The sequence below is a fragment of the Pteropus medius genome, unplaced genomic scaffold (assembly GCF_902729225.1).
Source record: "Pteropus medius unplaced genomic scaffold, Ma_sr-lr_union100, whole genome shotgun sequence".
NCBI classification, from domain to species: Eukaryota; Metazoa; Chordata; class Mammalia; order Chiroptera; family Pteropodidae; genus Pteropus; species Pteropus medius.
Window position 1 is genome coordinate 26,310,266 of NW_024344378.1, and position 17,892 is coordinate 26,328,157.

The 17,892-nt window shown below is 36.9% G+C and overlaps 1 protein-coding gene and 1 pseudogene across 6 annotated transcripts in view; one reads left to right on the forward strand and one right to left on the reverse strand.

Moving 5' to 3' along the window:
- CPEB3 (cytoplasmic polyadenylation element binding protein 3) overlaps nt 1–17,892 on the forward strand; it is a 165,525-nt gene that overhangs the window by 92,585 nt on the left and 55,048 nt on the right. For all 6 annotated transcript variants that reach the window (XM_039871733.1, XM_039871734.1, XM_039871731.1 and 3 more), the window contains exons 5-6: nt 2,590–2,757; nt 4,636–4,725. In XM_039871733.1, coding sequence (XP_039727667.1) covers nt 2,590–2,757; nt 4,636–4,725 — 258 coding nt within the window. The remainder of the gene's footprint in view (nt 1–2,589; nt 2,758–4,635; nt 4,726–17,892) is intronic.
- Nucleotides 12,800–13,888, reverse strand: LOC120609313 (actin-related protein 2/3 complex subunit 1A-like; annotated as a pseudogene).

Consider the following 17,892-nt stretch of genomic DNA (forward strand, 5'->3'; position numbering starts at 1 on the left):
GAGATCTATGCAATTGAAGTTTAGTGAACCACTATGATGTAGGTAAAGGAGGCAGAGGCCTTGAAGTTTACAGTGATGTGTTTACACTTTATCTAGAAAGGAATGGAAAGTTATTGAGAAGTTTTAATGATGGGGTAAAGAGTGTGATTACATGTTCAGATTAATATTTGAAAATGGTGACTTTGGCTTTTGTAAAGAAAGAATTGTGGGGTAAAAGGTAGAAATCAATAGACTGAACAGGCTATTGTATAGACTCATTAGGTCGTTAGTTCCGGGGGAAGATAGATGATGGTGATCTGGGCTGGGGTGTTAGGACCAAACTTGGAGAGAGCTGACTGGATCGAAGAATTATTTTGTAGTTTGAATGGGTAAGACTTAGTGAAAGATAGATTGGGTGTAGAGTATGAAAGAAATGGAGATGTCAGGGATGATGCCTAGATTTCTGGATTGCCTTGGATGTGGGTAATAGTCATTTTTATTGAAATTGCAGGCAGTGCTGGAGGGTCAGGTTTAGAGGGATCAAAAGCTGTTTTGAAAGTTCTTTCTCTGTGGATTCTTGTTCTTTACCTTAGAAACCCACTCCCACAAGATTCTGGTCAAAATTGACTTCCTGTAAAATCACTCTAAAGGTCTTTTTGCTCCATCTCCCAAATGATAGTAAATTGTGCTTTTGTGTCACTTGGTAAAGTCTTCTTTTAGAACTTATTCCCTCTATTTTATAATCATGTATTTGCCTATCTCTTTTACCAGACTTGATGTCTTTGTCAGAGACTTCCAAAAAACTATCATATTTGTTTGGTATTCTGGAATGTGGATAATTTTTTTTTTGAGTGTTTTCTACTGAGTTATGTATGTTAAAGTTTTCTTTATCTTAAATCCAGGTACTGCTAGATTAATTTATTTTACTTTAGAACTTTTCCCAGCCTTCGATATTCTAATGTGGATTATTAATGTGGAGGGCATAAAAGGTGTGCAGTATTTTCCAATGTTACTTAGTCCTCCCTCCCCCACACCAATTTTTGTTTTCTGAGCATCTCACGTTACTAGTGGTGAAGGTGAGAGATGGGGAAAGGAACATTCTATGGGAAATTCTGATTGAGGTATGTGCCTGTCACAGAGTACACACATAATTCACTGAATGTGGACTACATGAAAAGGAAACCTGACAGCTGTAGGAGAATGTCTCTCGATGTCTTTGAGAAGTTCATTTTGCCTGTAGTTACTGCAGATCTATTTTTTTCTCCCAATAATCAAAACAGACATCAAAAGATGAAAATTTACTGTCTATTGTTTGTTCCTGCCAGGCTAAAAAAGCTAGGTGACATGAGGTGACAAATTTTGCTCTGTTTCTTTGTAGCTAAGCTGGGAAGAACTGAACAAAAAATTCTTTGGTCCTTTTATTTATTAACTCCCAACATCAAAACAGTGCCTTTCTTATACCACCTGGGTTTTTCATAAAATAAACAGAGTTATATTAGTAGCTATTTTTTTTGTAAAAGAAATAAATGTTCAGTATTTTTCTAAGGCTATTTATATTCTGTTTCAGAGAGTTGGCTATAGTGACGCAGAACCTAGGTTTCAGAGAAATAAAGACAGGGTAGACTGAATGGAGAAGACACTGTCCTTTTTTTTTGAAGAGTGTATGAATTTATTTTAGAGGGGAGTTTTTCTTTTTTTCAAAAGTTGGAGTGCTCAAGACAGTTCATTTTTAGAGTGGAACCTAGTGGAAAGTTTTTACCAGGAACTCAGTGACTCAAACAGGAAATGTTATTTGTTTTTAAACTTAGATTTTATTTTGTAATGCCAGATGGCATCATTGTGTTACATTTATTAAAACTAACTGCTAGTATCTTTCTTATAGTCATGTGGAGTGGTTGGTACCTTTGCTCTATAGACTTTATTTGGCTATAGAGTTAACATGAAAAGATTTTTTGAGTAATATAAAATATGACATAGATTAGTAGGGTAAAAATGTCATGACCACATCTACATCTGTTCTCCCACATCTTAATTTATATGTTTTTATGTGCTTGCCCCACCTTTTATTACTACAGGTGTTTATTTCCAAGTTGGAGGAGCTTGGAATGGCAGGGAAAGCTTGATCATGTTTAGTCCAGTTATCAAAGAAGTTATCAGCCTCTGTCATAAATTTAATATTTCCTCAGCCATCAGGGCCCATCTTTAGAACTGAACCTTTGACATCCCATAAAGAACAAATAAAAATCTTTGAATAAAGATTACTTTTCTATTTATTTTAGGAAATGCCTGGGGAAAGGCTACATAACTTCTGGATACTCTTAGCAGCAGTGATAGGGACTATATGAGTAAACTGTAGTGATTTTTTAGCAGTGAAAACAGATGCAATTTTAGATGCTTCTTCATATCAATCCAGTCATGTCTGTGCTTACATACCTTTACACAAAAATAATGGTATAAACTTGCGTAGATCTGCAGTTGCTTAGTCTTTTGAAAAAGTCACAGCTCAGAATTCATTTTTTTGTATGCTTTATTATGCACTTTTGCTCCTAATAAAGCATTCATTGTCCAGGAAAATAATTTTAACTGTAGAAATTCCCACATTTGTTTTAGGTCGGTCTTCTCTCTTTCCCTTTGAAGATGCCTTCCTGGACGACAGTCATGGTGATCAGTCCTTGTCATCTGGCTTAAGTTCTCCCACTCGCTGTCAAAATGGGGAACGAGTAGAACGCTACTCTAGAAAGGTGTTTGTTGGAGGCCTTCCTCCTGATATCGATGAAGGTACTATGCATTCATTAATGACTTTATAAAGGCCAGGTTTGTTCCTTGTGTAATCTGATCCTGCCTCTCCTCTCCAAAACAGCTTTAGGACATTCATATCTTAGTGTGCAGGAGATGAAAATATTCAATAGATGGAGCAGTAATAGATTGTATACTGCAGGTCTTTTGTTTATACATGTTTATATTTAGCAATCTCCCAACAGCTTCCCATTTCCTAGTTATTAATTTGGGGATAAATTTTAAAATAATAATGAAAGTTAATATTTATGAAACTTTTATTGTAAGCACATTATTGTGCTAAGTACTTTACATTACAGTATCTCATTTAATCCCCATAGCTATCCTATAGGACAGCAGTTCCCAATCTTTTGGCAGCAGGGACCGGTGGTCCTATGAGAATCTAATGCCTTATGATCTGAGGTGGAGATGAAGCAGTGATGCTAGCACTGGGGAGCTACAGATATTGATGAAACTTCTCTTGCTTGCCCTCTGCTCACCTCCTGCTATGTGGCCCAGTTCCTAACAGGCCACTGACTGGTACTGGTCCACGGCCTGAGAGTTGGGGACCCCTGCTATAAGGCATATCCTACTAACTACATTTTATAGATGAGGAAACTAAGGTCAGAGAGAAACAATTTTTAGCTAACGGTGCAGTTGGAACTCAAAATTAGTCTAATTCCAGAGCTTTTGCTCATGACCATGAGACCATCTAATTTTTTAATATAGGTACTTACCAATGAAGAGCTCCCTCATTTTTAAAAGAATGAAGACTAATTAGAAATTTTCTTAACATTTTTGAGATACTACCAATCTAGAAGTAAGTTTTTTTCTTATGCCTAAAGTCAGTTAGCAAGCACATAGTAGGTTGTCAATAAATATTTGTCGAATGAACAGATGAAACAAAATTGTGACAGAGTTAAGGGGAAAAAACAACTCTAGTTCCAGTAGACCTTGGATCTGCTATAAAAATATTAAAACAGCATTGTTTTGCCAGCATTATTCTAGCTATGACATTTCTCGTAGTTTATCATGATTTTTTTTTCACAATGAGAAAAGAATAATCTCTAAAAATAGTTTTATTTTAGACTTACTACTTTAAAGTTGTACACAGCTGGAGACTCATTTTCCTCCAAACTATTCTTGTTACTAGTGTTAATTTCATCTATCGATTATATTTTTCTTTAAGACAAAGTTTTGATCATGGCTGAGAGAGTGGTAACTTAAGCCTGGGTAGGAGCCAAATTATAACTTGTTTTGAGTCAGAAGTCAGATGGAAAAGATAAATTTATTGAACTACAACTTTTGAAACAACTTTATAAGGTGTGTAGTATGATAGAAAGAGGCTTTTAACTTTTTCTTATCACCAAATAGAATTGCCTCCTTATTTTCCCTGCTCCTCACCAAAAGAATCATATCTATTTGTAAAAGAATCTTAGAGATATAATCTTAGTTTAATAATAATAATCTAAGGTAAATAATCTTAGAGATTTTAGAGATTATGTCATGCAAATGAAAGCGTATTTTAAATATTTTGTGTACTTTTTGCCTTTTTTTAAACAAAACATTCTTATCTTTAGAATTTTCTTTATACTTGACAGAAAGGTCACCTTAGCTGATGTCAGATTTTTTTTCTTCCAAAATCTTTATATCAAGTTTATTGGCAGTGAGAGAAAATGAATTATAGTTAGAAACATAATTGAAAATGAATAACCATATGTACCTCCCAAATAATGGTATTTCAATTTGTAGGTTTGCCTTCTGTAAAAATGCTTTAGATAATAGTACTTAAAATATTTTTTGTATATAAAGACATGTTTTATGCTATTTCATTTGCAACATTTTTTTCTCTTTTGCTAAGATTCCTTCTTTGTTTTGTAGATGAGATCACAGCCAGCTTCCGCAGGTTTGGACCTCTAGTCGTAGACTGGCCTCACAAAGCTGAAAGCAAGTCGTATTTTCCTCCTAAAGGTAATACACTTAAAATGTTGCCACTATCTGCTCATAAATGTCTCCACTGCCTGCCTATTGGACAGCTAGTGCAATAGTTGAATAAAAGACAGCCTTTTAACTCTTGAAATAGCTCTGGACTTTTTTCCCCAATTAAAAAAAAAAAAATTTAACGTCGATGATCTTTTTGTGTCCTACTGCTTTTACTTGGAGACTATTCCCTCAGGAACACACTAATTTCATGGCATATATTTTATTGACAGTGAGGTCCTGTGAGTCTGTTGTGAATGAGCCTTGCGCTAACTTTTCATTATTTGAGAGAAAGAATCTAGGGTTTTGAGGAATGTTAGCGATGGGAGAAGAAAAGTTATTTTGAGTCAAATTTTATTTGTATCCCATAGCTCTGTGGTTTTATAGATCTTATAAACCCCAAACTTGGAATACCTAGTGACTGACGAATGACATTATTTGAAATTACTTTTATCCATGTCTGTATCAAGCATGTTGATTGTTGGAGAGCCAACTAGCAAACTTCACATAATCTTGCTTCCCTTATTTTTGGTAGGCTTTTTTGATTATTTAGGAGGGCACGAAAATATATTACTTGTTCACAGTTTGTCATTTCTGCAGAATCTAAGGATCTTTTCTAGTGATATTAACTCTGAATATGTTCCCGAATTTATGTGGAAGAGTGTTTTAGATTAAAGAGGAAGTTTTCTTTTTATGTTTGTAGATATGTTTCAAGGATGTCTTTCATTCCTAAGGAATTGTTGTTTGATCTGTATTACTGTGTAACATCATTCACCCCTAGAAGATGGAGTCGAAAACTTGTCCTTTCTGTGCCTTTTACGAGAATCAAATTATAGCTTAACTCAGGAAAGGCAAGTGGCTTCCTTTTATGTTTGGTTTCTTTGTCGCCTATACTTCTCCCCGCTCTCTTTATACTCTATGAAAATAAGTTATTCATTAAATAGAGGGCTGTTTGTTTGCTTTTAACATTCTTTCGTTAATTATCTCCAGGAGCTTTTAAAGTTAAAAAATTAAGTTTTATATTAATCAAAAAAGATAAAAATCATTTTAGCTTTTATCCTAAATCTACTTCTCTCAGATATAATCACTGGTTACATTTTATTTAAATATCCTTCTGATATCTTTTTATGAGTATATACATTTTCATGAATTTTAAATTTTGCATGAACAGGATCACACTATACATGCTGTTTAATAACTTGCATTTCCCCCCAACAATATCAACACCTTTCTATAAGAAATCTACATTATTGTTAATGACCTTATTTTATTTAATCAGTCCTACTGATGATGGGCGTTTAAGTTGCTTCCAGTTTTTTTCTCTCATGGAAGATGCTTCAGTGAATATCTTTGTGCTTTCATCTTTTTGCTCTTTTAACATAAAAATTACCTCTTAGGGTGAATTTCTAGAAGCAAGGTACATGTTTATATATATTGCCAAGCTGCCCTTAAGAAAGGTCATACACGTTTCATGTTCCCATTAATAGTACCTGATTTACAAAACTCAGTTTTATTGAGGATCTGGCTATATGACTCTTTTTCAATCTTTGCCAACCTAATGGTAAAAATTTGGGGGCATTTTTTTCTCTTTACTGGCCATCTGAATTTATTTTGCCTTTTTATATTAACATCTCATTTCTCTCTCAAATATATAATGGTTTAAGGCACAAGAAAGGATCCAGCTTTATTTTTCTAGGTAGCATGCCAGTTGTTTCAATAGTCATTTATTGACTATTGCATGTTCTCCTTATTGGTTTTGAATCAGAATTAAGTATTGATTGATCGCTTGTGTTTCTCAGTGAAATGTAAAATTTCTCGAGAACTGCTACATGTTACTAAAAAGCAATTGAAATGTGACTAATTCAAATTGAGATATGTTGTAGTGTAAAATGCACACTGGATTTTAGAAACTTAGTTTTAAAATGGTAAAAGGTCTCAGTAATTTTGTTTACATATTAACATGATAATTTTTGGATATATTAGATTAAATAAAATATTAAAGTTAACCTCGCCTTTTTTTTTTAACCTTTTTTAATGTAGGTTTTGGAAATTTTTAAATTACATGTGTGACTCATATTTCCATTGGACAGCACTCCTTCAGAACGGGGATCAGCAAACTACCTGTTTTTGTATGGCCCCCAAGCTACGGATGGTTTTTATATTTTTAAGAATTGTAAAAAAACACACACAAAACAGAATATGTCACAGAATATGTCACAGGCCCTCAGATCCCTTTGCAGAAGGTCTGTTGACTCTTGCTCATTTAGCTTCTGAGACATCCAGTGACAAAGGAGGCAGTTTATTTCAGAAGAAGTCGATATATTTGTAGACCTAACTAATTATTAAATTTTGTTCTTCTATTGATTCAGATGCTTCCCTACAATTTTTACTCATGTATCTTTTAGTACTTAAAAGACTATCATACTCTCTTTTAAATCTTCTCTTTTCTAAGATAAATATTTTCACTTCTCTTAGTCATACCCTATGCCTAATGGCTTCTGGACCAGCATTCTCTTTGTCTTTCTTTTCTATATATATGTCCCATTTATAATATCCTTAAATTCATTACTGAAAATTGAAGGAAGAATGTTTGGGTTGGTCTGAGCAGTACAGAGCTTAGCAGCTCTATAAACTCTATGGTTTTTGCTACCACTCCTATATAACAGCATAATAATACAGAAGTATATAACATTAGAGCTGGTTCCCTTATTTTACAACCAAGGTTAAATGTTGAGATGGACCAGTGAGAGCCAGGCTAAGAAGAGAATTTGGATCTCTTGATTCTGGTCCTCAGGCTTGCATCCTCAGAGAGCAGATTGCCTTTCTGGTGATTGGGGTCAAGGAGGAAGAATAATTATTATACTGTTGACTCCTGTTGTGTTTTGCTCTTAGCTAAATTCTGAAGATTGACCTATTTGGGGAGGACCTAAAGAAATGTGGTGTTATTCTGAAACTGAAGTTAACTTTTAGAATCCATGCCCATTGCTTTGAATGTTCGGAACATCTGGGTAGTTCACCCTAAACTATTTTGTGCCTTCTTAAGAATGCCCCCTTGTGCTATTTATACTTTTCCTTAAATTCCTTAGGTTTTAATTCAGGATCATGCCTTCTTGGTAATGCCTCTCTTTTCTTTAGGTCACCTTAGGTTGGCCATTAGGTACAGTTTGGCCATACATTTTAGGCTTCCATATACGTAGAGAGGAAAACACAAACCATTCACTATGAAGTCTGAGAAAGTGTATGCCTAATAAAATAAACAGAATCATTTATTCATCTGTCTATCTGTACAGATATGGAGTAGGGTTTGTAAAACCATCACCATTTCAATGGACTGTGGAGGACTTAAAATCCACATAGAGAAATAGTGGCCAGGCACATCACCTGTCCTCTTAAGTGTTTTTGGGACAACTGAGTGGAAGGTGATGGAGGCTGGGCTCTCCCCAGCATGAGGACCACTGAGGCATTTGACTAACCATTTGAAGATAGGCAGAAACCTCTTGATCAGTTTGTCTGTGGGCCATAAGCAGGTAATTGGTTGGTGTTCTTCAGAGCACCACTGAGAACGTAGAAGGTTAGGAAGGTATGGCCATTAGATTGTGTGTCCTTATGATTTCTTTTCGATCTCATGAACTTACAGTCCAGTGGGAGAGATAAGAAAAACAGTCAGGGGTGGCTCATAGTGTAGTGTTAGCACATCTGCTTTACGTGTAGAAGGTCCTGGGTTCGTGCCTTAGGTGGAGCCACGAACCATACCCCAGGTGCACCAGGCCTTGTGTGCGCCACGAGCTTGTGGGAGGAGATGCCCCGCCTTCAGAGATCCAGTTCTTAAGGGGAGCTGGCAACATCTGTGTAGTCAGGTGAAACAATTTGGGGAGGATTGAAAGAGGAGAAATTATTAAAAAAAAAAAAAAAAGAAAAGAAAAGAAAAATAGTCAAATGGTCACAAAATAAACACAATCGCAAACTGTGGTAGTTCTCTAAAGGAAGAATAGAGAATACAGAGGGAGACTTTAAAAGGGGGATATCAGCCTAGATTGGAGATATAGAGAGAGCTTCTCTGAGAAAATAGTAGTTAAGCAGACCTGGAAATTGAGAAATTGGCTAGAAAATGTAGGGAAGCAAGCTCCAAGCAGAGGAGTACCATATGGGAAGTACTGAGTTTGAAAAGGGCTTGGTATTTTTGAACAAATGAAGGAAGTGTGGTTGGAATGCTATGAAGGAAGAGAAAATGATGAAGAAGTAGGATTTTTTTTCCTTCCCTAAATTAGTTCCCCAGAGAGAGTAGACATGAAGATATTTGTGTAATGTTTGTCTTTGAGGTAGAAGGAGAGTGGAGTTAGGTCCAGTAGAAATGTCAGTTTAAAATACTTTATAATAGCTATGGATACAGTTGAAGCAGTCTTACATTGTGTTTCCTGCATTTAGTTCTAGATGATTAAAAGAAGTCAAACTCTAATCAAAATATTGAGGAAAAGTTTCCTGAGATTGCATTCTCATGCATTTTAGTTCTGACACAGTAGAGCTGAAATTGTGAGTCCTGGAAAGAGAACTTCTCCCAAATGTTAGGGCATGCTTAGAATACTACTCAACATCATTATGTTTATAATAGCTTGAGCACAGGTAATTTGCAGATAGTTGTTGAAAAGGGGTGGCAAGAGAACAGAATAAATGCAAACAGAGGACTTTGGTCCTAGTACACATGATCATGCAGCATTGGGAATATCGCTTCATCTAATATTTGTTGCATGTCAGTCTGTGGAAGAGTCTGTATTTTGCCTGTGGGTGATCTAGAGAAGGCACCATTCTTGTTGAGAAGGCTGCAGTTTTTCAGTGGAGACATGGAAATACAGATATGAAATATTTTGTAATGGTAAAAAGCATGGATTCTGGAAATAGACTCGCTGGGCTCCCCCACCTATTGACTATATGACCTTAGGCACATGCCGTTTAGCCTTTCTGTGCCTTAATTTCATCACCTGCAAAAGAAGGATAATATTAGTACCTATTTCATAAAATTGCAATGAAGATTAAAATGAGTAAATCTGTGTGGCATGCTTCAAACAGCCCCTGCATACAGTTGGTATTATGAAGAATTGTTATTTTTATTAAAATACAGATCAACTTATGGTTAATGACAAGTGAGTAAACCATTCCAGGTATCCAGAAGAGGAACAAATTACTGTGGACTGTGTAAGACCTTGGTCTTAAAAGCTAGGCAGGAAAAGAATAGGCAAAAATTTCAGAGGGCTGAAATTATGATAATTAGGATAGCTAACATTTACTGAGGACTCGTTGTGATCCAGCGTATATATAGGTTACTATTTTCTATGCTAAGTCTCATTTGATCTTCTCAACTCCACAGGTAGGTACCCTTGTTGTTCCAATTTTATAGAGGAAGAAACAGATTTAGAAGAGGGTAGTTTGTCCATGGTCATGTGTTAAATGATAGGACTGGGATTTGAGCCTAAACAGGCTGACCTTAGAGCCCAAGCTTCTTAAATATTTCACTACACTATTCTCATTCAGGAATAGCCCAGAGGTAGGCATGTTCAAGGCAGACTTTAATTAAGGCAGAGTTATGTGGTAGCCTTACTGCCAGGCCTAGGACTTGGGCTGGGTAACCAGTGATTAAGAGTACAGGCTCTGAGTAAGCCACCTAGGTTGAATTCCTGTGCCACTACTTGCCATACAGCAAGTATCTTTGGACTGATTATTAATCTTCATAAAGCTCTTTTTAAATCTCTTTTTAAATGGAAATAATAATAGTGTCTACTTTGGGTTTGTTATGAGGATTAAACAAGAAAATACACATTGAATACTTTCATAATGCCAAGATATCATTGAAGGCTTTTTTGGTTTTTGGTTTTTGTTTTTTTAGTAAGGGACAGTTTGGGCTTTTCTATTTGTTTTTGTTTGTTTCTTTTTTTTTTTTTTTTTTTTTTTTTTTGTCTTGGCAAGGTCAGTAAAACCATTTAGGGGTTTTCTGTAATCAAGCTCATAAGAAGTAATAAGGACCACGAAGACCAAAGAAATTAGTGTTGAGATATTACTACAGTGAGGGGAGAAAGGGACCAGTGGTTCTAAGGGATAGAGTAGATCATGATGATTGTAGATTCAATGGCAGGATTGTGCTAAAATTTCTTCTACTGAATGGGAGAATCATTCAATAGAGAGAAAACCAGTTTGGTGTGGTAATGATTTGATTAAAGACATGTACAATTTGGTATATCTTTATCTCTGAGAGGAAATTCCTTATGAGCATTTGGAATTGTGGTTAGGGACTTTGGGAAAAGAGACTGACTAGAGGTCACATCCCTCAAGAGTCATCTTATAAAAAAGAGGGAGAAGAAAATGAGAAAACAATCAATCAATAAATTTTGTTAGGAACCAGAAGGAAGAAGAAAACATGACAGTGGAGATATGGATGAGTGAAGGACTGGGAGTATGTCTGTTGTTGTGGAGGCTAAAGAAAAGAAGCATCAAGAAAGAATAGTCAGAACCATCAGGTATTACAGGGTTACTGAGAAGTCCTTCATGGAATAGAGATGTGTGTGCGGCTCTCTTGTCAAGTAAATGATCACAGTAATTTCTGTTGTTAATCTAAGTCTAGGCCTTTATATTATAATAAAGTAGTAAGACCAGAACATGAGAATCTGGTTTGCATTGATCATGTGTCATTTTATAAGTAATAAGAATAATCCTGCCTTCCAGCAAAACCAACCATCATCATTTTTCTGTTTTCTTCCAGTCTTTATATATATATAGGTCTAGATCTATAGATCTAGATCTAGATCTATATATTATTTATATATATATTTATATTTATATTTATATTTATATTTATATTTATATTTATATTTATATTTATATTTATATTTATATATTTATATATCTATCTTTGGGGGGGAGATGTAATAACAGCAGACATACAATTTTCTATTCTCCTACCTCTCATATTTCTACATAATTTTTACATTTTTAAAAAGGCTGTCTAACCTATAGTTGTACCATAATTTACTTTCTTGTTGGTCATTTAGTCTATTATAATAATACTTCTGTAAATATATCCTTGTATATGGTGTTTCTTTCATATTACTTTCTTGAGGATGAATTTTCAGAAGCTTAACCAGAATTAAAAGAAATGGAAATCTTAATGGCTCCGGATTTGCTATCGCATGGCTTCCCAAAGCAGTTTTCTTTATGAAGTTCATGCTAATTTGGACATCTGCTACAATTTTTTTTTTTTTTTTTTTGGTTAAGTTTCAAGTCAAATAAATGGTACACTGCAGTTGTGGACTTACCTTTTGGCCTGTATGTTTGGAAATAATGGACCCCTGCAGAGGCCAGGAACCACATTAGTATGAATCTTATACTTTTAAGTGTTTAAACCTTTTCCTCTTAGGTCTCATCTGTTGAATCTTGGGTGTTCTTTGATGTCATCTCCCATCATTCTCTCTCTGGCCACACTTTTTTGCTATTCCTTGAGGTCAGCTAAGTCTTCTTAGGGCCTTAGTACTTCTTTTTTCCTGACTTCCTTATCTAAAATAACTACCTCTCTATCCTCTTGCTCTCTATGCCTCTTACCCTTATTTTATTTTTCTTCAAACTGTTTTACATAACTTGAAAAAATTACATTTTTCTATTTATTTTCCAGATTGGAATGTAAGTTTTAATGAGAGTAGGATTTTTTTTTTTGAACATTCAGTATTTTTATTTAATTTTTTTAGCATTTTATATACCTCTCCACCCTTTCTTTTAAGTTAGTGTGACAATTTCCATCATAAACTGTTTAAAAGGGAAGCTTTGGTCAAGAATGGAATTAAATAGCAAAAACAAAAACCAAACAAACAAAAACCCCAAACCGAAACGAAACCCAATCACTGCTGTTTTTTATAAAACCAACACTTTCACCAATTATAGTCAAACAAAAACACACAGACATTTTTGCGATATGTCTTCAGTGTTTTTTTTTGTAGCTGGCTCTTTTCACCATTATGCAAATGTCAGAGCTGCCATCCTGCAGTTTGTCAGTCTGTCATGCTGGATCTGGGAGGCTCACTCAGCTTCACATTATCCGAAGTCCCTAGATAGACGACTCTAAGGTCTTGAAATACCAAATCGTCATGGCCTCATCGATGCCAGTAGTGCAAAATTTGAGACAATCTTGCTTGTCCACATCATAAATAGATTCTTGAGTGCTGCTATTCTGGTGCATTGTCTCCAACGCTGTATTATGGTCCTCAGTCCAGGCCCTCCCGTTGCCAGAGTGTTCCATGGCAGACACATTCTGCCAAATTTCAGAATGTCTAGCTTGGAGACGGAAATCAAGCAGCTGCGGTCATCACAGTTAAAGAGCACTGGGCAGCAGTCATGGCCAGCAGCTACAGCGCTATTCTTCGAGACAAATGATACACTCAGAAGGGGCAGGAACTCTGTTTTCAGAATTGAGACCTGCATGCTTTTTAAGGCACTGGCAACAGACCTGGTGCTGTCATGGCTGGCCCAGGCCAGGCAGCTCCCACTGGCAGAGAAGCTGACCCCATGTACCCAGCCACCAGTGCTGCTGCCACCAAATTCTTGCTGTGCCAGGATGTGCTGGCTGGCTTTTCATCCACTTCTTTAATGTATGCAGAAAACTCTGCATTTGAAATCACATAATCTTGCTGCCAGCAAAACATTGTTGGGATGCCAATCCAAGCTGAGGACTGGAGTGAATTGGCTTTTTAATGTGCTTGCTTACCCACCAGTCATTTTTGAACTCAATGTAACAAACAAAATGAGTCATGCTCCACTTAGCACGGCAAATTTATTCTCCAGCAATGACCACTTGACAAAAGTGGCTGTGCAATTAGTTCTCAGGATTATCAGTATTGGTTCCCAGACACCATCTTTCTGACTCCAGACATAGGAATTGTGGTCGGCCTCACAAGTGACGATGCAGTCGGTCGCTCTTGGGATCCCAGTTGATACCTATGATGTGTCCATTCTGCTCCTTGAGTTCATGAGCTTTTACTCACTGGCTCCCATTCTTCTTATAGAGGTGGACTTCATGATTATTGGAACTAAAGGCAATCTGAGTACTATCCCTATTCCAGGCGTGACAGGTGATTTGCTCTAGTAAAAATTGATGCAGGGACATTATTCTTAGTGTTTTCAAAGAGTTGAAAGCTGGGATCAGGCAGTCTGGTCGGGCTTGGAGCAGAGAATTCGCGTACTCTGGTCAGTCAATGAGAACAGGCTCCAGCCAAGAGTAGAGTTTTTTATGTTTTGTTCACCGCTATATACCCAGTACATTGCATACCTGCCTCAGTGACTGGCCCTCAGATATTTGTTAAATGAATGAATTTTATCTTTGCAAATGATGAGTTCATTACTTGCTGAAAGAATAGAGTCCATCAAATATTAGACCCAGAAAGTTCCTTAAAGATTATCTCAATCAACCCAATTTAAACTAAGACACAAAGAGATGAAGTGTCTTTTCTTAAGAGCTCACAGCTTTTGTAGTATTTTACCTGGTAAATTGTAAAAGAAGTTGTTTTTATTTGTTTTACTAGTGTGTATCATTTGTGGGAAATGAAGATAGGTTTAAACTATATAATATGATAAATTATGCCATTATTTACAAGACTATATTTTATATAGAAATTAGCATCTTAAGCTATATGACCCATGGTACACTTTCATGGCTATTTCAAATTGAAAGTGGTCCTTGGCTTTATCCTGAACTCTTCTATTCAGTTATTCATACTCAAATAGCTGTGGTACTTCCAAGAGCTGGTTTAAAATGAGGTTGTAGGTCTGAGCTGTACTTTAGCTGTAGTTTAAGCATGGAATTTTGCATCTTGGGTGACGCCACACCATTTCTGGACATGAGGGCACTGCTTTGTATTTGAGTTTTTTGACTACAAGGATAGGAGGTTCTCTTGTGCCACCTCAAATTTGGGATGTAGTTATATGTGACAAGGAAAGCCCAAAAATAGGAGCTATGATAGAACCAGGTGTCATGAGACTGTGCTAGGGGACAGCAGGCTCCAGGGATTTGAACAGTAGGAGCTGTTAATTCTTTATTGTAATGCTACACCATTATTATGACTCAGCTCTTCTCTGCATATGTGCTCCTCTCTGTTTGTGCTTCCAGTGGGCCAATTGTTTTCATATTTCTAGCTGAATTCCAGAGAGAGGGAATCTGATTGGCCAGTTCATCTTTTAATACCTAGCTATGACATAGGCCATCTTAATGATAGTGGCCCTTTAACCCTTGACTGCTTAATAAAAAAAAGGAAAAGAAAACAGCTTAATTCTGCTTCCTCGAATATGGGGCTATGAATGTGGCAGCTAGGAAGATAAATTGGGCATGATAAGCTCCTATGATGTTAGATATGTTTAGCATAACCTCTTTCATTGCCTCCTGGGAGAATAGCCCACATACAAAGTTGCAGTCAATAGAGGTACAAAAAAATGTCTACCCACTCTGAGCCTTCTATCCATGGTTATGTACTAAGCAGTTGCTCTTGATACTGCCAGTAGTCTTACCTTTTGTGGTGGGGCTAGGGCCAAGGAGAGGAATTGGCATCTCCTGAGCAGTAAGCACAGCTGCACTACCGCTGTTGGCAGAGACTTCTGGGGCAAAGGCAAGGATAGCAGCCAGCTGCAGATGTTGGACGGGAGATTGGCCATGTGGCTCTGAAAATGTATTCAGAAGTCAGCAATGCTGGCAGTGGAATGGAGGAGGCTGTCATCCTCAGCCCTCTTGGGCAGCCAGCTTCAATTCTGGCAGTCCAAGAGCACAGTATCTAGACAGACGGTAACAATAACAGGCATGCATATATATGCAAAAGTGATCCATGCCTTGTGCTCTGATAATTCCCACCCATCTTGAGTAAACTGTGTACTTCTGAGTGGCTATTTCTACTAGTGATCATATATTTCCAGGCTGGCTTGACTGCTGGTCCTTGTCACCTAGGTCATGCAGTTGTGGAAGTTTATGCAATACCAGCATGTTTCGTGAATCTGGCACAAGCTAGGCCATGCGGGATCAGATCAACTTTGAGCCAACCAGCTAAGGAGATACTGTTTGAAGAACAGGAAAGAGGTATCTACTTTAAGTGGACAAAAATAGGTCATTGTGAAGCTGCAATGGGCTGGATTTAGGCATCTGTTTCTTTTTCCTTCAGTTTGTCTAAATCTGGCTTTTGAAAGGAAAGTTTTCAAACTTCAAATTTTTTTCCCTTGTAGCATAACTTGAATGGAAATAAGTCAGTGTTGTTTTAGGCCCAGATTCCAAGTTTTTCCACCTTTTGAGTTACATAAACCGATCAAGTAGGGAAGCTAAAAGATTTAGTCAGTAGTTAACCTTTTGCAGTTTGTAAGCTTTTGAGTAATACTTTGACCCACTCCCTTTGAACGCAGGTTTATAGTACACATACTCTTCGGTGAATCCTATATTTTCATATTTAATCAACTGAAATTTTCATTCTCAGGAAAGATTTTCTTGTAAAAACATGGGAACTGCACTGCAGAGCCACAAGAGTGGCTTCTTGTTTTGTCTTATTTTGATAGGTGGAGCAGCATCCTATTGTTGCTTTTAAAAGCTTAGCATACCCTCAGTTTAAATTGTTTTATTACTTGTCTCATCTACATTGTTTTGAAAATGAACTATAAAAGTCAGTCTTCGATTTCAAAGCATTTATGGTTTGAGGGACTGTATAAAAAGGAGTAGCCAGTAGGAATTTGCAGGGCACAGGACAAAGCCTGAGCAGCCACATAAACATCAGAGACATCTTGTAACCTGTCCCAGAAGTACCTGTTATGCTATGCCCAGGCAGAGGTGCTAGAAAGGGAGAGAAGCCAAAACCATCTCTGATGAGAACTTTCTCTGCAAGGGAGTAGATTTCAGGAAGTGAAATGGAAGGTGCAAATTTGGCAGGCTGCGGCAGAGAGAATGTTTTAGAAGAGGATGTAGCTTGGAACAGGACTTGCTGACAGGAATTGGATAGGGCTAAGGCTATGAGCAAGGGAGACCAAGAAGATATGTCAGTTGAGAGAGTTAGAAGTGGGAAGCTGACTGAGAGGATCTGGTGCAAAGTTTTGAAAGCTGGGAGCAAAGACTTGGGTTGTCTTTCAAAACAGAATGGATAGCTTTAGTCTTGAGAAGGGGAAACAGTGGCACAGAGAAAACTCATTGATAGTAGCATTAAGAACTCATTAGAGGTTTATTAAAGTGCAAGGAGAAAGAGAAATTAGATTGTCAAAATTCAGGCAATGTACAAGCAAGGCTAAAGTGTCACGTGTAGGGAAGTGTCTGCTGGTTTAAAATGTAGAATTCGCCACTTGTTTGATGCCAAATGAGAGACAGCAGCAAGCAATGGGGCAAGAGCTAAGTATTTGTGGACTCAGATATGGTCACTAGCAGCTACTACTTATATGACATTAAGCAAATTATTTAATCTCTGAACCTCAGTTTACTCATCTGAGTTAATACTACTCAGAGTTAATACTACTTGAGTTATTAAAAGGATTATATGAGACAGTACACATATCTACCAACACAGTACTAGGCTTAATAGGTGCTAAGTAATATTAATGTCCTTCCCCTTGATGAAAATGTAATGCTTGGTAATAATAAAACTGCCTGACTAGTTTGACCAGTTTTATTCCCACACCTGTAGTCTGGTTTCAGTTTTCTTGGTCAGGAGCTTGATAGAACTGACTGTGACTAGAACAAACAGGTTGGCAGATTTCACAAGGACCTCGTTATATAGGGAATGTGTGGTTATGCCAAAAGAACAGACTTTAAGCTCAAATGCCTAGGTCACTGCCCTGGACTGCAGGACTTTTCTAAGAACCCAGAAAGTAGATTGCCAGTTTTCAACTCTGAGGTGGCTCTATCCATCAGACTTATTTTCATGTCCATTCCTACCTTCCCCCATCCCTGCCTGCCAAGTAACAAGCCCACAAAGAAAGTTACTAGTGTAATAGAAAACATAAAGCAGGCTCGAACCACAGTGTTTGAGCCTCAGCACTATGTGGTAAGTATAATCAAAGAAATATGTTTATTTCTGAATCTAATGGGAATGGTTAGACATCCATGGATTTGAGCAGTACCTGCAGAACCATCTCTACATCTTACCTTAGGCTAATTCCTTCCCTTGGAATGTT